This window comes from Triturus cristatus, chromosome 5_1, assembly GCF_964204655.1.
Source record: "Triturus cristatus chromosome 5_1, aTriCri1.1, whole genome shotgun sequence".
Taxonomy (NCBI): Eukaryota; Metazoa; Chordata; class Amphibia; order Caudata; family Salamandridae; genus Triturus; species Triturus cristatus.
The window spans coordinates 550,493,714-550,513,738 of NC_140587.1; the positions used below are offsets into that span (position 1 = coordinate 550,493,714).

At 45.5% G+C, this 20,025-nt stretch overlaps 1 protein-coding gene across 2 annotated transcripts in view; it reads left to right on the plus strand.

The window, feature by feature from the left end:
• Nucleotides 1-20,025, plus strand: part of SBSPON (somatomedin B and thrombospondin type 1 domain containing) — a 139,696-nt gene that overhangs the window by 112,484 nt on the left and 7,187 nt on the right. For both annotated transcript variants that reach the window (XM_085605432.1, XM_085605431.1), the window contains exon 4: nucleotides 837-1,013. In XM_085605432.1, coding sequence (XP_085461558.1) covers nucleotides 837-1,013 — 177 coding nt within the window. The remainder of the gene's footprint in view (nucleotides 1-836; nucleotides 1,014-20,025) is intronic.

Genomic DNA, 20,025 nt, shown 5'->3' on the forward strand with positions numbered 1-20,025 from the left:
TGACAGTCTACCGCACTGTGGCACTGTCTATCAAATGCTGAGGTGAGCAGACAAACAATATTTAATAATTCAATATACATTAAAGATGAATAATATCAGCCACATTTATAGCTTTGGGTGGCCTTGAGTAGTCAGAATTGTCACACTTGTAGGAGTGTGACAGGTATTGGTTATGCTGGTTATTGGCAGTGCTGGCAGGGGCAATGGGTGGTGCAAGCTGGAAGGGCCTCTCGAGGAGGGCCCTGGCACTTAATTTATTTTATTTTATTTTTTTAGAAATTAAGCACTGCAGAAGCTGTCCATGCAAAATTAATGGAACACCTACAAACACTCACGTTTGAGGGTTCTCATAAATATCAGTGTCCTTTCATGCAGTTCAAGCACATGTAAATATGTAACTAATGTTAGGTGTTGGAGTGAAAGAAAATACGCCCATTCTTCAAAGGGCTGCAAAGCAATGACTTTCTCCACACCGAAAACCATTTCCTCATTTTTTTAAATTTTTTTTTTTAAAGTAAACAGATAAATTTGCAAATACGCATATCTGCCCCTCTTCAGGTGGATGGTCCGACAGGCTGGAATAAGTCTAGATGTGCAGGATCACACAGGGAAGTCTAGGACTCACAACGATTTCCATCCATGCTTCCGGGGAGCTTTGTGAATCATAGAAAAGTTTCCAAAAACTGACATGTCAATTACTAAATTCATTAAAAACCATTTATAAATGGTCAACTGGAATTTCCACTACTACTTCACAATAAATGGTTAATGGTTGTTATTTTTTATAATTAGAATTGCTTTTAATCCTTTGACTGGCCTCCGTGTCTCCAAACTAGGTACTGTGTGGAATTTAAGATCGAGTCCCTATCTTTCTACTGCACAAGAGAAACCCGGCCCTATGCTCGCTGGATGCAGTACCTGCGGGAAGGGTACACCGTGTGTGTGGCCTGCCAGTACCCAGCGATGAAAGATGGGAGCCAGCGGTGCACAGGGGATGGACTGGATACCGATGGGTAATATGTGGAATTATTCTCTTCCTTTTGATGCTGTAATACACAGTTTCACATGTTCACGATTCATTTATTTAAAGAAAATATTTGTCATATTGATGCATCATATTTGTTGGTAGGGAATTTTCCTCTTTATAGCGGAAATGAATTACTAAACACCGATCCCAAGTTTGATGCACACATAACTTTGAACTTTGAACTCGAGAATGAGCAAGGATACTCTTCAGTATAGCACACACATATTATTTCATTTTCTGGGCTAATGTGCAGTTTCCATAACTGCTCCAGGGCTCTGCTCTCCTTTTGTCATTTTGATCTTAGGAATGGGGCACAATTAATTATTTTAATTTTACAGACCCACAACTAATTATTAATTAGATCATTTATATCGTTGGAGACCACTTTCCCAAACATAGAGTAAACTACTAAATCTGCATCCTAAATTCCAAAGACCAGCAATGCCATCTTTGGGCTTCCCCGTTGACACAGCCTCCCAGTTATCTATCCCACATAACATTAAGACACCCATAGCAAAGAATGTCCATCTGCGTGTGCCGACGAAAACACAGCAGCTAATTCTGCCCAACTATCTCATGAGGGCAGAACTGGCGGAAGTACCGCAATCACACTTATCAATTATAGGAAAGGCCTGTAGGGCATTAACAAAGGAGAAGGAAACTAAACACAAAGAATGGAGCAAAAATGATGTAAAATCAGCCGCAAACATCCTGTTGTATTCTACCATAGTGAAGAATGTAGCCCAAATGACCCGAGCAGCGGCTGCCACGTCACTCCTTGCGCCAATGCCTTCACTGGCTGCCCACTGGTAAAGGAAACTCATTCAGTGCTGTCTGCACCACCCAATGCAGTGATGCATGTACGGGGCATATTTCACTACAACCAAAACTCAGGCTCTGCTTTCAAAAGGCGAACCTCAGATCCAGGTATGACGACGGATACGACCACCTTAGTTGGAAAATCGAACCCAAAAAGTCGTTAGGGAAAGCTTCATCGGCGTGGAGCGCGATATAGGGAAGTAGACATTGTCTTCCCATGAAACAAGCTTGTTACCTGCTCAGGAGCACGGTATAGGGAAGTAGACATTGACTTCCCACGAAACAAGCCTGTTACCTGACCAGGAGGGCAGGTAACAAGCTTGTTTTGTGGGAAGTCAATGTTTAATTCCCTATATCGTGCTCCTTGCCGATGAAGCTTCCCCTAACGACTTTTTGGGTTGGATTTTGCAACTAAGGTGGTCGTATCCGTTTGGGTGCAGAGTGGCCCTGACCACACCTGAATTTAGGTATCTCTATTGGGTGTACTGAGTGTCGCCGTCTCAGACCCCTGTATTTCACTTCTCACACTTTGCACGGTCCTGAAGAAACGTCACTGGATCCACTAGGGACCACTAGAGGCATGAAACATGTCGACCTGATACAATCAGTTTCTGTCTCCACTAGCGCTAAGATACGCAGAAGGAAAATACTCCCAATTCTGACTACCTTGTCAAGAGTATTCCTCTTGGCTCCAGTTTTTAACCATATCACACGGACCCCAGAATAACGTTTTTTCAAGGTACTAGTGTGATACTTTTGACTCACTTGCACCACCCCCGCACACCCACACTCATCACTGCAGCGTTCCTCGAAAAGATCTCTGACAAAGAGCCCTCTTGCAGGGCCCATGGGGGACAGCAGCGCCACCCTCACGGGGAACAACACCCGATGATGAGCATGACACCCACTTGGGGGTGTGAGGGCACTTATTCAACAAGGAGGAATCCCCCCTCTAGAATGTCCAACCTACACTCCTTGATAGAGTTCCCCGCACCTGTCCTTCTAGCGACCTGACTGGTCAGCTTTTTCCTAGGAACAGCTACCCGCAAGTGATTGAACAGCAGATTCTTCACACTTCACCTTGAGGCCCCTGCCACGCAGTGCAGGGATTAACAGAATCTGCCATTTCTCTATGGGAGCTTGCGCTACGGCCGGTTTATGGCTACAGCACAAGCTCCCATAGAGAAATGGGAGTATGCGACCACTAGGATAATTTCTTTAGTTCCCTGCCCGCCACAGTCCACAGTCCTCTCCCAAAATGAGTTGCTTAGGGTTCTGGAAGCTGATAGCACTCTAACAAAGTGATTGACTTGATGCAGCAGTAGCTGTGATACATCAATCGAGGGGAATGTTCACTAGCAGGGCTTATGAACACCAGAGGGTCTATTTTTAATCAGCTTGCCTGCCCAACGGTCTTCGGTGTTTGTGGTGTCCACCTCCATCAGTGCTGGAATTTTATTGAATGGTTTCAATTTGAGATTAGCAATGGCTACTGAAGAGACCCAATGGGCCACAATTAGAGCTTTTCACTCACCTTGTGGTGGTTTGGGGAGCATGGATTCCTTAGTCACTTGCTTAGGGGGTTTCCTCCTTGGTTTTGGTACCACATTGAAATCTGCCTTTGGTTTTGCAGGTTTTGTAGCCCCCGCACCACCACCACCACTCCCCATTTTGTCCATAGTCCGAAATTCCATTGCATTTGTTGTCTTGTAGGATAATTTTCGTAGTAGCTGTAACTTCTATTCAGAGTTTAGGGGATCTGGGATCCTTAATCTGTTCGACTCCGTATCCAAAGGTTATGTTGAATGATTTGATTTTCTTTCTTGGGCCTACTCTTTTGCCAAAAAGCATGTTCCTTTTCTATCTGGATGAGAAGGTGGTTCTACCTGGTGTGTTAAAAGCTGACCTGTATTTGGTTAGGGTTTCAAAGCTTCTACTGCCACAGTCAGTAACTGGGTTAGGACAACTCGTTCATGCTTATGCTTAAGGGCATGATTTTCATCTTTGGTGGTCCAGGGCTTTTGCTAGCGGGGCGCCTCTTTTGGATGTCTGTAGGGCAGCAACATGGGCCTCTCCTACCACTTTGCCTGCTATTATCTACTGGTTCAAGGGTAGAATCTTATACAACTCGGTCGAGCTATCCTGCAGGCAGCTTTGATTAAGATGTGCTACTTTTGATGTTTGTACTTGGCAAGCTTTGTGCATGGTTATGGCATAGGTTAGCATTTTTTTTTAGGTCTAGCTTGACAGCGCAGCTGTCTGCCTGACTTCTTGTTACAAATTCTTTAAAAACATTGAATGGTCTTTGGCTCCACCCACTGGAGAATTTCTCTATCAACGCATGATATTAGCTGGTAGGCGTATCATTCCACCACCTATGGAGTACATGCATTGTAATGCATGGGGGATCATTTTATATTCATCAACATCATCAAAGCTTTATTTCGATAAATACTATATCATAAAAGCAACAACATACATACATAAAAAATGCAATTTATCGATTGGGAGAGAATATTAAAAAGTTTAATAAATCCATTTGGTACAGGATATTTACATCCAAATAAGAAAGAATTACATTTCCATATATGTCCCAAAGCTTTTGATTTGATAATAAACAAGCTAAAAAAATAAAAGGTTTTTTAAAAGCTAAGAAATCGTATCGGGGTGAAGATTCTTGACCCTAATTATCCAAGACCACCCAAGAAATTTCGCCACACCACAAACCAGTACTGGGCTGGTATCGGACTGCAAAATCCTGAGGGCTACACGATAGTTCGATGTGCCGAGCTGTCTGCAGACTGGACTTAACCATCTGCCTCTTGGGTTTTTATAAGCCGGGCACTCGAACATAAAGTGTGCGATGCTTTCGACTTTCTCACTACAGCTCGGACAAAGGGCCGTGGTCTGGAGGGGAGGCTTCCATTTGTTAGTATACTCTCGGATAGGTAATGTGCCTAGTCTAAATTGAATGTAAAGAGTTCTGTCTCTTGGTTTCTGGATGAGGTCAAGATACGGCTCAAGGCTGACAATTTGTTTGTGTGAGTAAAAGGCTTCTGTTAATCTACCTTGGTTAGGTTTGCTAATCTCTTGGGTATCAATCCATGACCAATAGGCTCTTTTAAGATCGATCTTGTTTAGTAGTTTGCCAGAGTCCCAAGCTTCTCTAAATCCTAACTGTAGAAGAAGCTTTTTGATGTTACACAGCCAGCCAACTCTGTGTGAGCCCGGAGTGTTTATCACTTCTCTGAGACCCTCTGATAACTCAGGGGTTCGCCATAAGCGGGCCCAAAAAAGCAGGGGACGCAGTCTTGCCAAGTCCTTGATTGCACGGCTGCCCAAATCGCAAAATAAGGGGTTGAGAGGGGTATACCTTGGGACTGAGACCAATTCCCTCAAAAATTTATTTTCTGACCCAGAAATTCTTTGACATCATCGAAGCCCCAAAGCTCAGCACCGTATAGAGCGGAGCTGACAGCTTTTGCTTGGTATATCACTAGGGCGGGTGCGATAGGTCTGCTCTGTGAGGAGCGATGTTCTTTGATAATGACCCCCGCGGCCCACTTGTGATTAAGAAGCATCTTATCTAAGTGGGGTCTCCAACTAATGTTATCAGAGATTCTGATGCCAAGATAATCAAAGGTTTTCACAGACTCGAGGGGGACTCCGTCCAATTTAAGAATACATTTAGAAGGTCTACGTAAGTTAAACGAAAGAAGGTTGGTCTTTGAAGTATTTATGATCAGTCCTCTTAAGTTGCAAAACAGATGGAATCTATCCAAGAGCTTCTGCAGCCCTGCCGGGGTCTTAGAAATTAGCAGGGTATCATCTGCAAAAGGGGGGCGGGAACCTTTTCGCCCGCCAGGGCCGGAGCATCTGCTGGAATGTCTTGTAGAAATTTTACCACCCGTTCACAAATAAGGAAAATAGGGTGGGTGCCAAAACGCAGCCCTGGCGAACTCCCCTATTAACAGGAATTTTTGCTGTTTTTTGGTTCTGGGTTCCCCATCTAATCTGGGCGAAGTTGCCCTCATGTAAGCGGATCAGAAGGTCAAGGATTGGCGTAGGCAAGCCCATTTCCCTCATGACTGACCACAGACGGTCACGTGCGACCAGGTCAAAGGCAGTCTTCAAATCTATAAAAGCTAGATGAAGGCTGCCTTTGCCGATCGTAACCACCTTCCAGTGCAAAAGGAGAAGTCTAAAGGCCTGATCAATTGTGCCTGTATTTGATCTGAATCCTGCCTGGTAATGAGACAGAATGTTATTCTCATTGATCCATAGCAGGATTCTCTCCAGCAAAGCTCTGCCGACCACCTTCTGACCAGCATCAATGAGGCTGATCGGTCGGTAGTTTGCAGGGTCGCCTCTCAAGCCCTTTTTGAATATTGGGACCACCTCAGCTCCTTTCCATGATTCCGGAACAGGTGATCCATTGATAAGGGCATTGAGCAAAAGAGTACAATACTTTGCCCAATTTTCAGAGTCGGCTCGAAACAGGTCACCAGGGAGACCATCGGGGCCAGAGGCCTTGGCAGGAACTATTTTATTAATGGCAATCAAAACCTCAGACTCAACAAAAGGATCACATATATCTATAGTGGAGGTGGTTGCTATTGGATGGTGTAAGATTCTAGGGCTTTGAGCATCCTCCCCCGAATAAAGTTTTTTAAAATGTGTAAACCACTCTTGGCTAGAAATATGATTGGGTATAGTGTCAAAATCCGAACCTGAGGACATTCTGCACAATTTCCAAAAAGAATTTCCGTCCTTAGCCAGACTAGCGGTTTTAAGATCCTGCCAGTGGGATTCCTCCCATACGCGTTTTGCTTGTGTGACTGCCTTTCTGTACTCTTTCCTAGCTTTTTGCACTAGGCAAGAGTCAGAGGTTTTAACGGCGGAATTAGTATAGTCTTTTTTTGTTTGCACTCAGAACTATACCATGAACCTACTACGTTATGAGATTTGTTAGAGGTTCTCAAAGGACAGTGTGTCGAAAAAAGTGAGCCTATCTTCGTGACTGTATCATTATGAATGATCCCCACCCTTAGGCACCCATCTGATTCGTTACATGCTTTTTGCAGTTCCATAATATTAGCTAGCAGGACCTCCTTTATGGCTATCATTTTCTGCTCATTACAAATAATCTTGGGCCATTTGAGGTATCTCCTGCAATTTGATGGAACTACTTCTTTGGAAAGAATGATGGGACCTACGCCGAAGCCTGGTGAGGCCGAAGACCATGGACTCTCAGAGTTAAACACAGAGGATTATGGTCACTTTCAATAGATGCAACTATGGCCATATCCACTGCGTATTTCCATAGCCACCGATCAATCAGGATATAATCGATTCGCGATGGGCAAGACATTTTATTGAATGTGTTAGCTCCATGGAGATCGGATGGGAGACGACCATTGGCTGCTCTTAGGCCAAATTCTAACGTTATAGCATTTAATTGAATTGCTACTGGTGTCCATTTTTTAATTGAAGATAGTGTTAAAGGTGGAATAAGCCACCTGGCATCCTCATTCTCCACCTCAAGGAAATCATCTGTGGCCAAGGGTTCAAACGTACAATTCATGTCACCTGCTACCAAAATAAAGGAATCAGGTGAACACAAAGAGAGTTTGTTTCCCAGATCTGTTAGTATCGATGATTTGGAGCCACCACTTGTTCCTCTGATATAGACATTAAAAAGCTCAATGACAGGGCTGCCCCTAGACCCTCTCAGCGTCAGTCTCATTATGTCAGGGGAAATGTTAAGAAAACCGCAAACCTCAAGATTGAGGGCGATGCTCACCCAGACTATAAGTCCTCCCGAGGGGCGTCCTCGCCCCTTAGAGGTTGCTGGAACACAAAAACAGGCATAGCCATGTTTATGTAATGGAACAAGGCTCCAGGTCTCTTGGAAGATACATATATCATGGCCTGCAATCAACTCATTCCAATCTGGAAGAGAAAGTTTAGTTCGCAGGCCAGCACTGTTCCAAGAAATTATTTTGAGATTTGGGAGAAGGGGTGGTGAAATGTCAGTAGCGTTAACATGGGGTAGATGCAATTGGGGTGTATTCGCTCCACCTACACCACTGGCGTTAATAATATGAATCCTGCCAGAAGATTTTTCAGGTTGGGCCATTTGCATGTCATAACTTGGAGAGGTACCTAGATTACTTGACAATATCGCATCAGGAATTAGTCAGTCAATACTATCAAGCACAGAGTGGTTTGCCTCTTTTGGATCCTGTTCTACACTCCTTCGCCTATTAAATTTAACAGGGGGGTGTTGCCTAAATTGGATGGCAGATGAATCTGAAGAGGAAGTTCTAAACTCTAAGGCTAAAAGGCCTTCAGCCAAGGAATTATTAGCCAGAGTAAGTTCGACAGTTTCTGTGAGACTATCCTCAGATCTATGTCTTTGTGCTCGGATAATATCATCCCTTATTAGGGATCGACAGCCTCTAACATGGCGTATCCAATGGGTGACCTTGTTTTTTAATGATCCTTCATCTTCTCTACCTTTTGCTAGCGGAACCCCAACCATATAAACTGTGGGCTTGTTAGGGGCTAGGGATGCATTGGCTAGATTGGGGGGCATAGGTAGACAAGGAGCAAGATCACTACGCAATTGGTTGGTCTGGCCAGGATAATTGGATGGAGTGGGGGTCAGATAGGACTTCTTGGGAAGGTTCACAGAATTAGGGCCTAGTCTATGCGCTGCCCTTGGTTCTATTCTGCTACATTCAGATAAAGTGACAGGGGAAGTATGAGTTTCGGTATGTCTTGAGGTGACAATCTGAGTTGAATTGCAAAACACAGAATGTAAAGGTTTATCAGTAGGGGTTAATGCAAAATGTGGGACAGATTTTTTGATAATCGACATCAGTTCGGAAATTAGCGTTTTCATTTCACTGATTTCCTGTCTTAACAGATCAACAGTTTGCCTGACATCTAGTACCCCCCGCCCGAGCGATCTTGAGACCCACATTCCTTTGTCAGAATTCGCTGGTCATATTCTAGGTCTGGTTCAGGTAGTGCAGCCAAATCAGGATTATTAGTTAGGACTGCATAGCGGTTGGAGCACACAACCACTACGGGGTCAATGGGTACTGGGATTACATCAATAGTCAAAGGATCTGGTCCAAGATTGACCGCCAGAGCGCTTCCCTCTTCACTCGCTTTCTCCTCATTATGAGGTTTTGGTTGGCGAGGGGGTATTTTGCTAAACATTTGAGGGATGGACTTCATGCCAGATCGGTATTTTCTCGATGTGAGGGGTTCCGTATCGGGTGTGGATATGACATCCGGGGTAGCTTGTAAAATCTGTTCACAGTCCTCGACTAGAGATTCAATACGATCCATTGCGGCAGGGCTATTCAATAGGACTTTCTTGCAACACTTCTTGGATTTTTTCCGTTTGGCTGCCCCACCTATGTTTGCTTGGGACACTCCAGTAGCATCTGGCAACTTCCTCTTTCCCATGATTTAGAATGTTAGTGTCAAAAGATCAAAGTGAATAATCAAACTGGGAGTAAAACACAAGGATGATAGGAGCAGTACAACTCAAATGTGTATCCCCGTGATGGTTGGAACGTTACCTTTAGCAGGACGCCGATGGAACCACTATACCTCAGAGGGTAGGCCCAGCCCAGTCTCGTACAGCCCAGGACGGCCACAGACGGCCCGCCCTTTGCCCGGGCTTAGCCTCGTTTAAATGCGCCTCAGGGCACGGATACAGCGTTGGCGGCTTTCCGGCCGCTAAGGAGCCTGGGATATGAAGTCCCCACCTCCACTCCGCGGCCGCGATGGATGGAACTGCGGCGGCGGGAGGCGAGAACCGGCCAGGCAGTCAGCAGTGAGGAAGAAGGTAGGTTGCTCCCCGTCAGCTACAACCCCTCGAGTGGTTTCCAGGCGCCCCATTTTATATTTCAAAACTACACTCAATCATTGCATACAATATTCTTTATCTCATAAACGCATTGTGTAGAGAAAGTAATAGTTTGGGGGGGGGGGGGTTCACTGCGGGAGGTGTTTTTAAGGTTTTTACATTGACTCACAATGCAAGTTGGACCTATTGGCTTTTCCAGTGCTTCTCTTATTGACCATATCACCTTCAACTGCATTAGCTTATGCATACGCTCAAAATGTAATGAATGGTGCAAGAAAGAATAATGGGGAGGTGATGTCTAGCTTACATGTGGTAATCTTTATTACTCCCTGCTCGGTCTTCCTTACACCATTCACTAATTGCCGCCCATCTTCCCGGTGTGAAAATAAACATTATCACAAGTAATCTGAACCTCACAATTAGTGTAATTGTCTCCTGTCACCATTGGTGTAAGAACTCCCAGTCGGCATCAGTTCCAGGGTCATCATTTTCCATCACTCTGCTTCTCCATGTCGCCACTACCAACACTTTGTGCTAATTTATGGTAACAATGTGTCCTCAGAGGGGTTTGCAATCATGTAACACCTGGTGCCTGTGGTGCTTCGATCCTGAAGCACAAATGATGCACAGGACACCAACTGGTCGTAGCCTGGTCTGCGTTGTGGTGGGTAGCACACTACGTCTCTCATCCTCTTCAAACTCTATTTTCAATAAAACTCCAAGACTTACAACATGTAACTCTCCATTCGCCGGCTATGTTCTCAATAAGTTACAAAGGGGCATATTAACAAGGGCTTTATCTCCGCTTTTTTGGCTTTAAAAGCCAAAGAAGCGGAGATAAAGATATCGCCCTATCAACAACATGCGATTTTGCATGTTAGCACCCTTTTTCACTACGCTTCCCTTTGCATCTCTAATGAGATGCAAGTGGGCGTTCCAGAGCAAAATAATAGGAGAAATGTCGCTAAGCGACATTTTTTTCTATTATCAAGCTTCACGCTAACCCTGTTGGAGACTAAAAAAGCAGCGCTAACCACGGTTAACGCTGCTTTTTTACGTCTGCTAATTTTCAGACTTAGCCATGTAATCCAATGGGAGGTGGATTACATGGCTAAGTCCACCATGGGCTATCAACAAGGATATCCCTATCCTTGTTTGTTTTATTGCTGCATTACCAGCAATAACCTCCCAAAATGCCACTATCGCTGGATTTTTTATCGCCTAGGCGGTTAGCGTTGTTAATAACCCAATACCCAGGCGATATTATCCAGCGATAGCAGGCGTTAAAAAAATTAACGCTAAGCACCCTTAGCGTTCATTTTCCCTGTTCCTTGTTAATATGCCCCAAAGTCTCCCAGTCTCTGAGAGAGTCTGTGTACCTCTCATGGCCCATACAGATTTCTCTGACTTCTCTGGATGTTTCCTTTCCTGGAATCTAGCACTCCTCTATTCTCTGAGATCTTTGTGATCTGCTTTCACCTGCAGCTGGACTCTACACCTTAAATGTGAAACTGTCCCCTGGTGTACAGTCAAGAGTGGCTTCATCCACCTGGGACTTTCTTGGGGTTTCCGTGAATAGGGTCTTTATAAACATTGATAAGTTTCTTTTAGTGGATATCATGGTTCCTTTTACCTCCTTCTCAAAACAGATCACATTCTTATGGCATCCGGAATTTGCTTCCTGCATGCCGATCTCTGCCAAGCTTCAGTACTTATGTCTGGTTCCTTAGCTCTTCTTTTCACTCTGGCTTTCTTGTTACTCTTTCTCCTCTGCCATTGGCTGCCCTCCCTCTGTATGGCGTGTTCGCATCTTTCCAGGACCACCTGGGATGGTAAACCAGAGTGCACGGTCAAACATGACAGATGTAGGGGAACATAAAGTTGTGCTCGGAGGTGTGTTCTGGTATGGACGTAGGAAGTGGTTCGCTATATTCTTCTTGTTCCACGCCGATGCACATTATCTTGTTGAGTGTGCACATGAAACACTCTACTTCCCAATTAGGATTGTACCAACATGTGTTGCTCTTGTGGCAATGGATTCATAGGGATAGAAGGTACTTAAGGAACTCAATCCCTTTGCTGGGAAAGCCCATTGTCTGTTATGAGTCAGTCTGGAAACCTATATTCGGATAAGTCCTTCTCCCGTTTGGTCTTGATGTGTTTAAAGGCTGCGGATGCTGTGATCTCTTCTTTCACTGGGTATTTAGAGCAGGCATCAAAGAAGACCAGTAACTGCAGACCCTCTGGAAGAATACCCAAGGGAGCACTCACTCAAGAAAATGGCATTGTGCTGCCATCTTCCATGATGATGGGTGCTAGATGAGCACTTCCGTACATGGCTTGACATAGTTTACAATGACATTATTGGATCTGTCAGCCTTAAGGTGGTCTTCCCCTAAACAGTTTACCTTCCTCCCCTTATTTTTTCTGATCTTGTTTTTACTGGTCTTAGGACGCTATACACCTTACCACTGCTAAACAGTTCAAAGTGCATAGGCTCACTCCTTAAAACCCAGTAACATTGGCTTATCCCCAGTTTTCATATTCAATTTTCTTGTAAGTCCCTAGTAAAGTGATACTATGTATACCCAGGGCCTGTAAATTAAACGCTACTTGTGGGCCTGAAGCATTGATTATGCCATCCGCTTAAGTATCCCTTTAAAGTCTGCCATTGCAGCTTGTGTGTGCAGTTTTCAACTGCCATGTTGACCTAGCAAAATAAACCTTTTGGCCAAAGCCTTACTTTTTCATACATATAAGTCACCCCTAGGGTAGACCCTGGTCAGTCCAGATGGCAGGGTGCAGTGTATTTAAAATGTTGGACATGTACTTTTAAGTTTTACATGTCCTGGTAGTGAAACACTCTTAAACCCATTTTTCACGACTGCAAGGCCTGCCTCTCCCATAGGCTAACTTTGAAGTTAACTCATTACATTTAATAAGTGATACTTTCCAAGGGGAACAGGTAACCACTTAAAAATGGTCTCTTATGGTGAAGTCAGGTTTTAGATTACAATTTTGAAAATTCCACTTTTAGAAAGTTGGCATTTTCCTGCCATAGCCATTTAGTGCCTGTAGCCTGTCTCTGGGCAACATGACTGGGTGTGTTGGGCTTTGTGTATTCCTCCTAAACAGCTACACACAATGGAGGGCTTAGGTGTGCCTGGATGGGTCATTACTGGCAGGAATAGAGGGCGGAACTGGGCACAGCCCTATATACACTTGAATAGGTTGTGTCCTGCCTCCACACAAAGGGCTGCATACCCCCTGTAGTTAGTCTGGAGCCAGGGCAGGGAAAGCCGATAGACTGTGCACTTCAATGAACATTTCTAGAATTTTCTCCCATCTTCCAGAGGAAGGTATAAATATTGGACCTCAGACACCACCTCTTCAGTACACTTCTGGACCTGTGGATACTGTGCCAGTGAGAAGGTCTGTTGTGCTGCTGAAAGGAATGCCACTCTGCTGGACTGCTTCTCTGAAGGAACTGCTGCCCTGTTGTGCTGATCTGCTGCTCTCTTGCCTGCATGAGAAGGACTGGACCTGCATCTGTTGAACCCAGGATTCCAAATTGACTCCAAAGGCTAATTGGCTGACTTCCTGACTAGAGCATCGGGGATAGAAGGCTCCTACAACCTTGAACTCAGCACCTGGACTATACCATCTGTTAGTCCTGCCATGACAGGTGGTGCTATCCAGCCCTCGGTACTTGGAAATGGGCCTGAAGGTGCTTTGCCAGCCCATCTATGGACCCAGCAGAACAGACACATCTCCTTTGCTGTGCGGCGCAATCCTGAGCAGAACCGACACATTGCCTCTGCTCCGAGGGTTCACCCGGCGAAAGGACTGAGTGTTGACCTTGCAGCCCGCATCACAACTGCCACTGTGTGAAGCCCTCACATTGCAAATCTCTTGTCAACGGCAGCCTCAACAACGATGTAGGTTCTCGCATCGTAGCCTCGCTACTCTTCAGAAACGACGCATCGCCTCAACTGCATGACACATCCTCAATGCCAGACTTTGTATTGCAAGCCCTCACCGATGAGATCCTTGATGACAACACAGGACCTCACATCGTAGCTCCGCAGCTCCTCAGACCTGATGCTTCACCTCGGCTGCACAACGCATCATCGGCGCGGCACCTTGCAATGCTCCGCAAACCAGGATTTAAAGTACTCTTGTTCAGCGGGCCTCACTGTATCCCTGAAGCTGGCCCGCACTACATCAAGGTCGGCCTGAACTTGTGACTTTGTCCTGGTTCGGCTTTGTGCTTTTTTGCACCATTTTCACTGACATTTTAAAATTGCAAATCCCCAGTTGTACTGATTGGATTTTTGTTGTTTTGGTCATATTTTAGTTATTAAAAACTAATCTATTTTCCTACATCCAGTGCGGGATCCTTTAGTGGCGTTTTTTCACTGTGTTTCTGTTTGAAGTGTTGGACAAATACTTTATGCGTTGCCTCTAAGTTAAGCCTGACTGCTCTGTGCCAAGCTACCAGGGATTAAACACCGGTTAATTTGGGGTTGCCTGTGACTTCAAAGTGACAAGGATTGTGGGGGCTTATTATCAAGGATGGCGTTAAGATTATCGCTGGTTTAGCGGCAGAAAACTGCCGGCAACGATAATGTTCTTGATAATATGCCCTATAGAATTCCAATGGAAGCCCATGTTCACACCAGAACATGGACTTCTATTGGAGTTCTCAAGGGCATATTATCAAGCCCATTACCGCTGCTTTAGCGGCAGTTTTCTGCAGCTAAACCAGCGATAATTTTTAACGCCGTCCTTGATAATATGCTCCGTGGTTTCTGTTTCAGTAGGGTTTTATCCCCCTCAACTAGCAACATAATTTCTTATACTGGTGATCGGCGGTGAGGATTTGGGCTTGTGGTTGTGCAGTGCCATACAGTAATCTTGTGTTACACTACCATCCCATATAAATAATTCAAGACCATTTCAACTCTTTTTAGATTTCCCGAATCTTATGATTGGCTGTTTTTCCTTTTTTCTAAATGTAAGTTCCCTAATTCTTTGTCTGATACCATAGAAGTGGAGAGGCTCAATGTGGATAACCTCAGCAGGGCTGACCCACAGAAACTCTGCAAAGAGGGGGGCTACATGCAGGAAAGGAGGCCACAAAGCTGGACTTTCAGATAGCCATCTATGCCTATGAAGAAGTTACTCAGAATGTGGAGGATCTTGATGGAAGAGAACTTGATTTGAGAATGGCAGATGATCTTGCTGTGTGCCCTGAGCAGGAGCTCCCGGAGGAGGAATGACCTCTAACCATTGGGAGAGAGCCCAGTGTGTGGGCAGGAAGTTGTGTGTCCTCAAAAGGCCTATCCCCAGAGGTGCCGGAGGACAGAAAATCGGAAAGGGAACTCAAGCTGCAGTTAGTCAAAATGAAATTAGACTGGAGGCAGAGGAAAAGAAGTCTGAGAGAGTCTTGCAGATAAGAGAATGCTGTGAGGAGCCTATAAGAACTAGAGATTAAAGCAAGAAAAGGCTCAGAATCCAGCAATGGTGGCAGTTTGCATGTAGTGTCTGCAGGTGACAAGAAGGTACTCATATCCAAAGACCTAGTCCCAAGCTATGTGGTGGGGGGTGATATTGGCAAATGGCTTGCTACATATGAGGTGGCCCAGAGGGCACACAAGATCCCAGCAAAGCACTAGGGGGTGACTTGTGGAAGCATATGCCTACAGTAGGGAGGGATACCTTATTCACCATAGCGGTAGATGACCAGACCAAGGTCCCTAGAAAGGCTATCCTTGTCACTACGTTTGGGCTGACAACTGAGAAATACCACCATAGGTTTAAGGACAGCCACAAATTTCCTGACCAGTCTTGGGTAGACGTCTTGGATTACTCTAGTAAGGCACTGAATGGCTGGATGTGGGGCAGCAAAGTTAATGATTTTGATGGACTTTACATCCTAATTCTGAGGGAGCACATGCTCAATAGTTGTTTTACCGAGCTGCACCAGCATCTGGTGGATAGCAAGCAGAATGATCCCAGGAAGCTTGCTGAAGAGGTGGACATCTGGGTCAGTCTGGGTTTCCAAGAAGGGACCGGGGGGTACGGACTCTTAAAAGTGTGGTCAGGGTTCCCACCAGAAGGAGGGGGGGGATAAAAACAAAAAGGAGTTCTCACAAGGCCCCCAAAATAGTTCACAGGGGAAAGGGTCCCTATCACTATCTGACCACCAAGAGAAATGTTTTATGTGCAAAAACACAAGTATGTTTGTACCTGAGTGCTATGGGTGTTCCAACATAGGCATGTCAAGGGAGATGCTAAGTGCTCCAAGAGGGCACAGCCCCCCAGTGGTGGGCAGTCCAAGAGGTGGCCAGTGTAGATCCTGGGGAGGAGACGGTTCCAGTCAGTGAAGGGGGACAACTAGGTTACCTTAGTGTCCCTGGGTGATGGAGAGATGGTACCAATGGCCCAAATGCCTGCCAATACTTCCAAGTATAGGCAGTGGGTCACCATTAATGGACAGAGAGAGGAGGCTCTCAGGAACATAGGAGCTAGTATGACTACTGTCAGGTGTCATCTGGTTTCTTAGAGCAAGTGATACCCGATGTATTTCACCAGGTTGTGGTAGCAGTCAACCGTGAGAGCCATTTCCCGGTAGCTCTGGTTCCCTTTGAGTGGGAGGGTTAACAGGGTCTCTTAAGGTATCCATAAGCCCCAGCATGCCTGTGGATTGTTTTCTAGGCAATGACTTGGAGCACACTGTCTGGAAGAAAGTGGTGCCCAAGTCCCACCTGAAAATGTTAGTGTTGCCAGAGTGGGCCTGTGCGATGATTCTGGCACATGGCTGCCTGATAGGAGAATCATAAGAGCCTGGAAGAATAGCCCAAGCAACTGCAAAGCAAGGGAAGGGCAGGAGGTGGGGTAAGCCCATCTCTGAAATTCCCAGAATACCGGCGGATAGGGCGCTGGGGGGCCAACCTGAGAGGACATTGCTTCTCTATGTGATCTTCCTTAGCTTGCTGTGTGGCAAGTTAAAGGTAGGCCCACCAGGGACTGCCCAACCTATGAGGGTCTGAGGTGGCAGGCCGAAGCCCAGGCAGTTGGTGACACCTCTAGAAAACACCTGGTCTGGTGGGAGAACAACGTTCTTTACAGTGAGCCAAATGTACCTGTACATGGGGCAGCATGTGTGCTGATGGTCCCCTATTGTTACAGGGCCTTCCTACTGGGTCTGGTTCACAACATACCCTTGGCGGGACATCTAGGGCACGACAAGAACTTTTACAGGCTTGTCACCCACTTTAATTGACCTCAGATGAGGAGAGCCTGTAGCACTTTTCTCACCTGCCAAGTGAGTGTGTAGTCAGGGAAGAAACTCTAGGCTCCCCTGATTTCAGTGCCTTTCATTGGTACTTCCTTTGAGAGGGTGGGCATCAGCATTTTCTGGGCCCTTGGACCCCAAAACTGCCTTAGGCAACAGGTTTATCCTGTTTATGAGGGAGCATGCCACACAGTACCCAGAGGCATCCTTTGAAGACCATAACTGCACCTGCAGCGGCCAGAGTCTTGATTGGATTTTTACCTGAGTGGGTTTCCCCAAGGAAGTGGTGTCAGACAGGGGCATCAACTAAATGTCAGCCTACATGAAGGCCATGTGGAAGGATTGTGTGGTAACCTTCAAGTTTGCCACACCTTACGACTCCCAGACCAATGGGCTTGTTGAGAGGTTCACAAGACCTGTAAATGTATGATTATGGGCCTATCAGAGCCCATGAAGAAGAAGTGGAACTCCCTCGTGCCCTGTCTACTCTTTGCTTACAGGGAGGTACCGCAGAAAGGAGTAGGGTTTAGCTAGCTCTAGGGGTCTTCCACCTCACCCACCTGAAGGCCCACTACAAGAGGTTTGCGATCACCATGTTGTTGGTGATGGATGATGGAGTAGAAGAGAAGAGTGAACCTCTCCCTGATCTCCTGTTATCCAAGGAAAAAGATGGGTCAGTGGAAGGTATCTACCTCTCCCCTAGCCTAACTCCCAAGCAACAGAGGTACTGTTGCCAGCTATTGGGAAAGCTCACCTCTCTGTTCTCCCTCACCCCTGGGCTTACACACTTGTGTACCCATGATATTGACAGTGGTGACAGTCCCTCTGTCAAAAAAAAATCTACAGACTTCCAGACAAGGTGAGGACCAGAATCAAGGCAGAGGTCTCCAAGATGTTGGAGCTGGGAGTGATTAAGCACTCCAGTAGTCCCTGGTTTAGCCCAGTGGTGCTGGTTCCAAAGGCTGTCCCATCAGACACAACATCAAAACTTCAGTTCAATGTGGACTACCGGGGGCTCAACTCAGTCACAAATATTGACGCTCTCCCCATCCTCAAGCTGATATGCTCATTGATTGAGTGGGGGCTGCTGAGTTCCGGAGTACTTTTGATTTGACATCAGGGTACTGGCAGATTGCCCTAACTGAGGGGGCTAACGAGAGGCCAGTATTCTGCACACCAGAGGACCACTTCCAATTTAAGGAAATGGCCTTTCACCCGAAAAATGCCCCTGGTTTGTCAAGGGGTACGGCACCATTGTTGTCCCCTTGACTGTGCCAACTTCAAAGAAGCAGCCGAGAAAGATGATCTGGACAGAGGCCTGTCAGAAGGACTTTGACTCCTACAAACAGGCCATGTGTACAGTCCCTGTACTCAATGCCAAGACATTTATTGTGCAGAATGCCTCAGGGCATGGTATAGGGGCAGTATAGTCACTAGACCAGCCTGTAGCCTTCAGTAGTAGGAGGTTACTGGCCTGGGAACAGAGGTGTAGTGCTATCAGGTGAGAAGCCTTTTGCTGTGGTCTATACACTGAAGAAGCTGAGACCATACATGTTTGGGTCTCCCTTCTGGGTTCAGAGAGACCACAGGCCCCTCAGATGGTATGGTGTGCTTTTGCCGAGGGGTCCATTCATGGAAACCAGACCTTTCTTAGAGTAATGCTTTTGTCTTGGCAATTGTTTGATGGGCCTAAAAGGCCAGTTGGACCACTAAATCTTAAAAGGCTTAGGGATGGAACAACAACTTGTTACCTCAAAAAATGACTAGCCATTTAACGAGGCTTAGCTCATGTTGTAATTTCCATAATTTTTAAGAGGGACCACATGGTATTGTCCATAGTGTATTGTAGTGCTAATGAGTTGTAGACACATATCTTCCTGGGATGCCTGTGCTATCTCATCTATGGACATCGCTTTTGGGCATGAAGTCTGTGATATGAGGTAGACAAATTCTTCTTTAGAGAAGGTTAGCACCGGCTCTTTGTACCTGTAGTCTGCCAGGTGATGAGAGGTAATACGCCAGCTTGTCAGAGCATAGTCTGCCCAGTACCACAAATTGATATTTCTGGAGCTGAAGAGACCATTTTTGATCTTTGGTGGTGGGAGCTGAGACGTCCCCTTGAAGAGGGGAAGACTAGGTTTGTGATTGCAGTGAAGTCTATACCATAGAGGTTCAGGAGGAAATGAATGTGCGCCCACCTTATGGCCAGAACTTCATGCTCAGTCTCTGAATATCTTTTTTTTTTGTCAGTGAGAGCATTACTGGCAAATGTTGTTGAGTTTCAGTTGGTATCTTTGGTATTCCTGGAATAGTACTGCCCCCATCCCAACAGGTTTGACCTTTACTATAAGTTCAGTTCTAGTCTTGCTGTCAAAGTAGTACATTGCAGTGTCTATTAAAGGGCAGTTTTGATGGTTTCAAAGGCCTTGTTGTGTTTTGTGAGCTATTTACAGCATAATATTGATTTAGTTAAGTTTCAGGGTAATTTGGAGATTGTTGCTAGGCTGGGTATGAAACACCTACAATAGTTTACCATAAACACAAAGCTACGAATCTCCGTTATACTTCTGAATGCAAGAGATTCATAGCTGTCATCAACCTTTTGATGATTGACACCTAACCAGTGGTTTGAGAATACGTAGATTTTGCAATTTCCCAAAATAAATGCTGCAGAGTATCATGTATTGTTGTGTAAGGATCAGAGCATGAATAAGTATGTCATCACTTGATGATGCTGATGTGGCCAGTTAAAGTTTCAGTTATAGCGTTCTGGAATACATCTGTAGCTGCAGATACTCTTACGCTTTTTTATCTTCTTAATCAAACGTGTTTGGAAAACTTTGTGATGTACCGACTGTTTTCAGAGAGCTTTAGCTGGTAGTATCCAGTGTTGGTGCTTTATCTCAGATAATTTGCATAAAAAAGATGACACACTTATGCGGGATCAGTACAGTGTTGTCTTCAAGAATAGATGAGGAAATGTGTCCCTAT